Source organism: Silene latifolia, chromosome 11 (assembly GCF_048544455.1).
Source record: "Silene latifolia isolate original U9 population chromosome 11, ASM4854445v1, whole genome shotgun sequence".
Lineage (NCBI taxonomy): Eukaryota > Viridiplantae > Streptophyta > Magnoliopsida > Caryophyllales > Caryophyllaceae > Silene > Silene latifolia.
The window spans coordinates 25,498,844-25,500,428 of NC_133536.1; the positions used below are offsets into that span (position 1 = coordinate 25,498,844).

Sequence of the window (1,585 nt, forward strand, 5' to 3'; positions counted from 1 at the left end):
ATTGGAGTGTAGTGGCGGCCAGACTCGGTAGGAGACACAAAGTCAGGCGTGTTGGTTGCAAAGCGAGGATTAGGTTGTTCTTGATGAAGGGGGAATTACGAATTGACAGATTCCACAAGTGGGCACAACCATGAACTCGTATCGGCCCGAGAGATAGAGAGTTTCAAAAGTTGGCATGCAACATAATAGACTATCACAAAATGATAATCCTTTATAATTCAAGGGTGAGTTAATTGGAATTACACTTTTCTTGATTAAAATTACACTTTATTTTGTTAGAATTACACTTTTGTGATCTAAAATTACACTTTTTGAGTCTGCTATTACATTTTCTATTGTTAAAACAACACTTTTCTTTTTTTGAACTGATATATTTGTATCTGTTTTAATTATGTTTTTGATGAATAAAATCTGTACATCTAAAAGATTGTCATTAATCAACAGCTGAAGATAGGAGCTACGAAGACTTACAAAATTCTGAAGGAACATGTTAATGGGTTTGAAAACATCGGTGCTAGTTTGAATTCTTTTAAGAACTTTCACAGAGATGTGAAATGCTACATTCATGAACGGGACGGTCGGATGTTCGTGGACCACTTTAAGGAGTTGGTCACATTACTAGACCAGGGTTCTTCTTTGACTATGATGTTGATTCTGACGGTAGCCTTAGTAAAGCTATATGGGCGGACGGGATCGCTAGAAGGAACTACTCGGTTTTGGGGATGCGGTGTCATTCGATCCGACGTATTCCACCAATAAGTATGACATGTCATTCACACCTTTCACGGGGGTTGATAATCATAAACGGTCAGTCACTTTCTGTGGAGCGCTTGTTGCTCATGAAGATGCAGACTCGTTCAAATGGGTGTTCACCCGTTTCCTGGGTGCGATGGGTGGCAAAGAGCCTAAGTACATTATCACCGATCAGGATGCTGGTATTCTTAAAGCGGTGCCATTGGTGTTCAAGACAGCGCGCCACCGCTATTGTATGTGGCATATCATGAACAAGGTTCCAAGCAAGTATGGAATGGCGAGAGATGATTATTCAGTGTTTCTAAAGAAATTGAATGCCATAATATGGGATGAAGACATTGAACCGGCAGAGTTCGATACAAAATGGGAAGAAATTGGCAGGGAACACAATGTTAATAACATTGACTGGTTCCAAGAAATGTACGCTAAAAGGAGGCAGTGGGTTATGGCTCATTGTAGGGACCTAGATATGGGAGGTGTTATGAGGACAACCCAAAGATCAGAGAGCGAAAATAGTTTTTTTAAGAGATTTGAGAGTAAGTCAGGAACATTAGTTGAGTTTACGATGCGTTTTGACAAAAGAATGGACCAAAGAAAGACACACACAAAAACAGTTTGACAACCGTAATGGTGATACGTTTCCCTGAAATATCAACGCATCTAGCTATTGAAGTGCACGGGGCAGAAGTGTACAGTCATAAAGTATTCGAGGAATTTAAAGAAGAGGCCAAGTGCTCAATTGGTACTTGTAAAAGTAGAGGATTCACTGAGTGTGGCTCTTTAGAAGTGACCACTGTAAGAGATGCAAGCAGGGAGAGAAATTATGAGGTCA

At 40.2% G+C, this 1,585-nt stretch overlaps 1 protein-coding gene across 1 annotated transcript; it reads left to right on the top strand.

Annotated features, from left to right (window-relative positions):
- Positions 1–766: 766 nt before the first annotated feature.
- Positions 767–1,372, top strand: LOC141613128 (protein FAR-RED IMPAIRED RESPONSE 1-like). The gene has a single exon (XM_074431864.1). It carries the CDS (start codon positions 767–769, stop codon positions 1,370–1,372), a length of 606 nt encoding a protein of 201 aa, XP_074287965.1.
- Positions 1,373–1,585: the final 213 nt, after the last annotated feature.

What these genes read in the sequence shown, in the direction of transcription:
- LOC141613128 (XM_074431864.1), top strand. Translation starts at nt 767, where the DNA reads ATGTCATTCACACCTTTCACGGGGGTTGATAATCATAAACGGTCAGTC.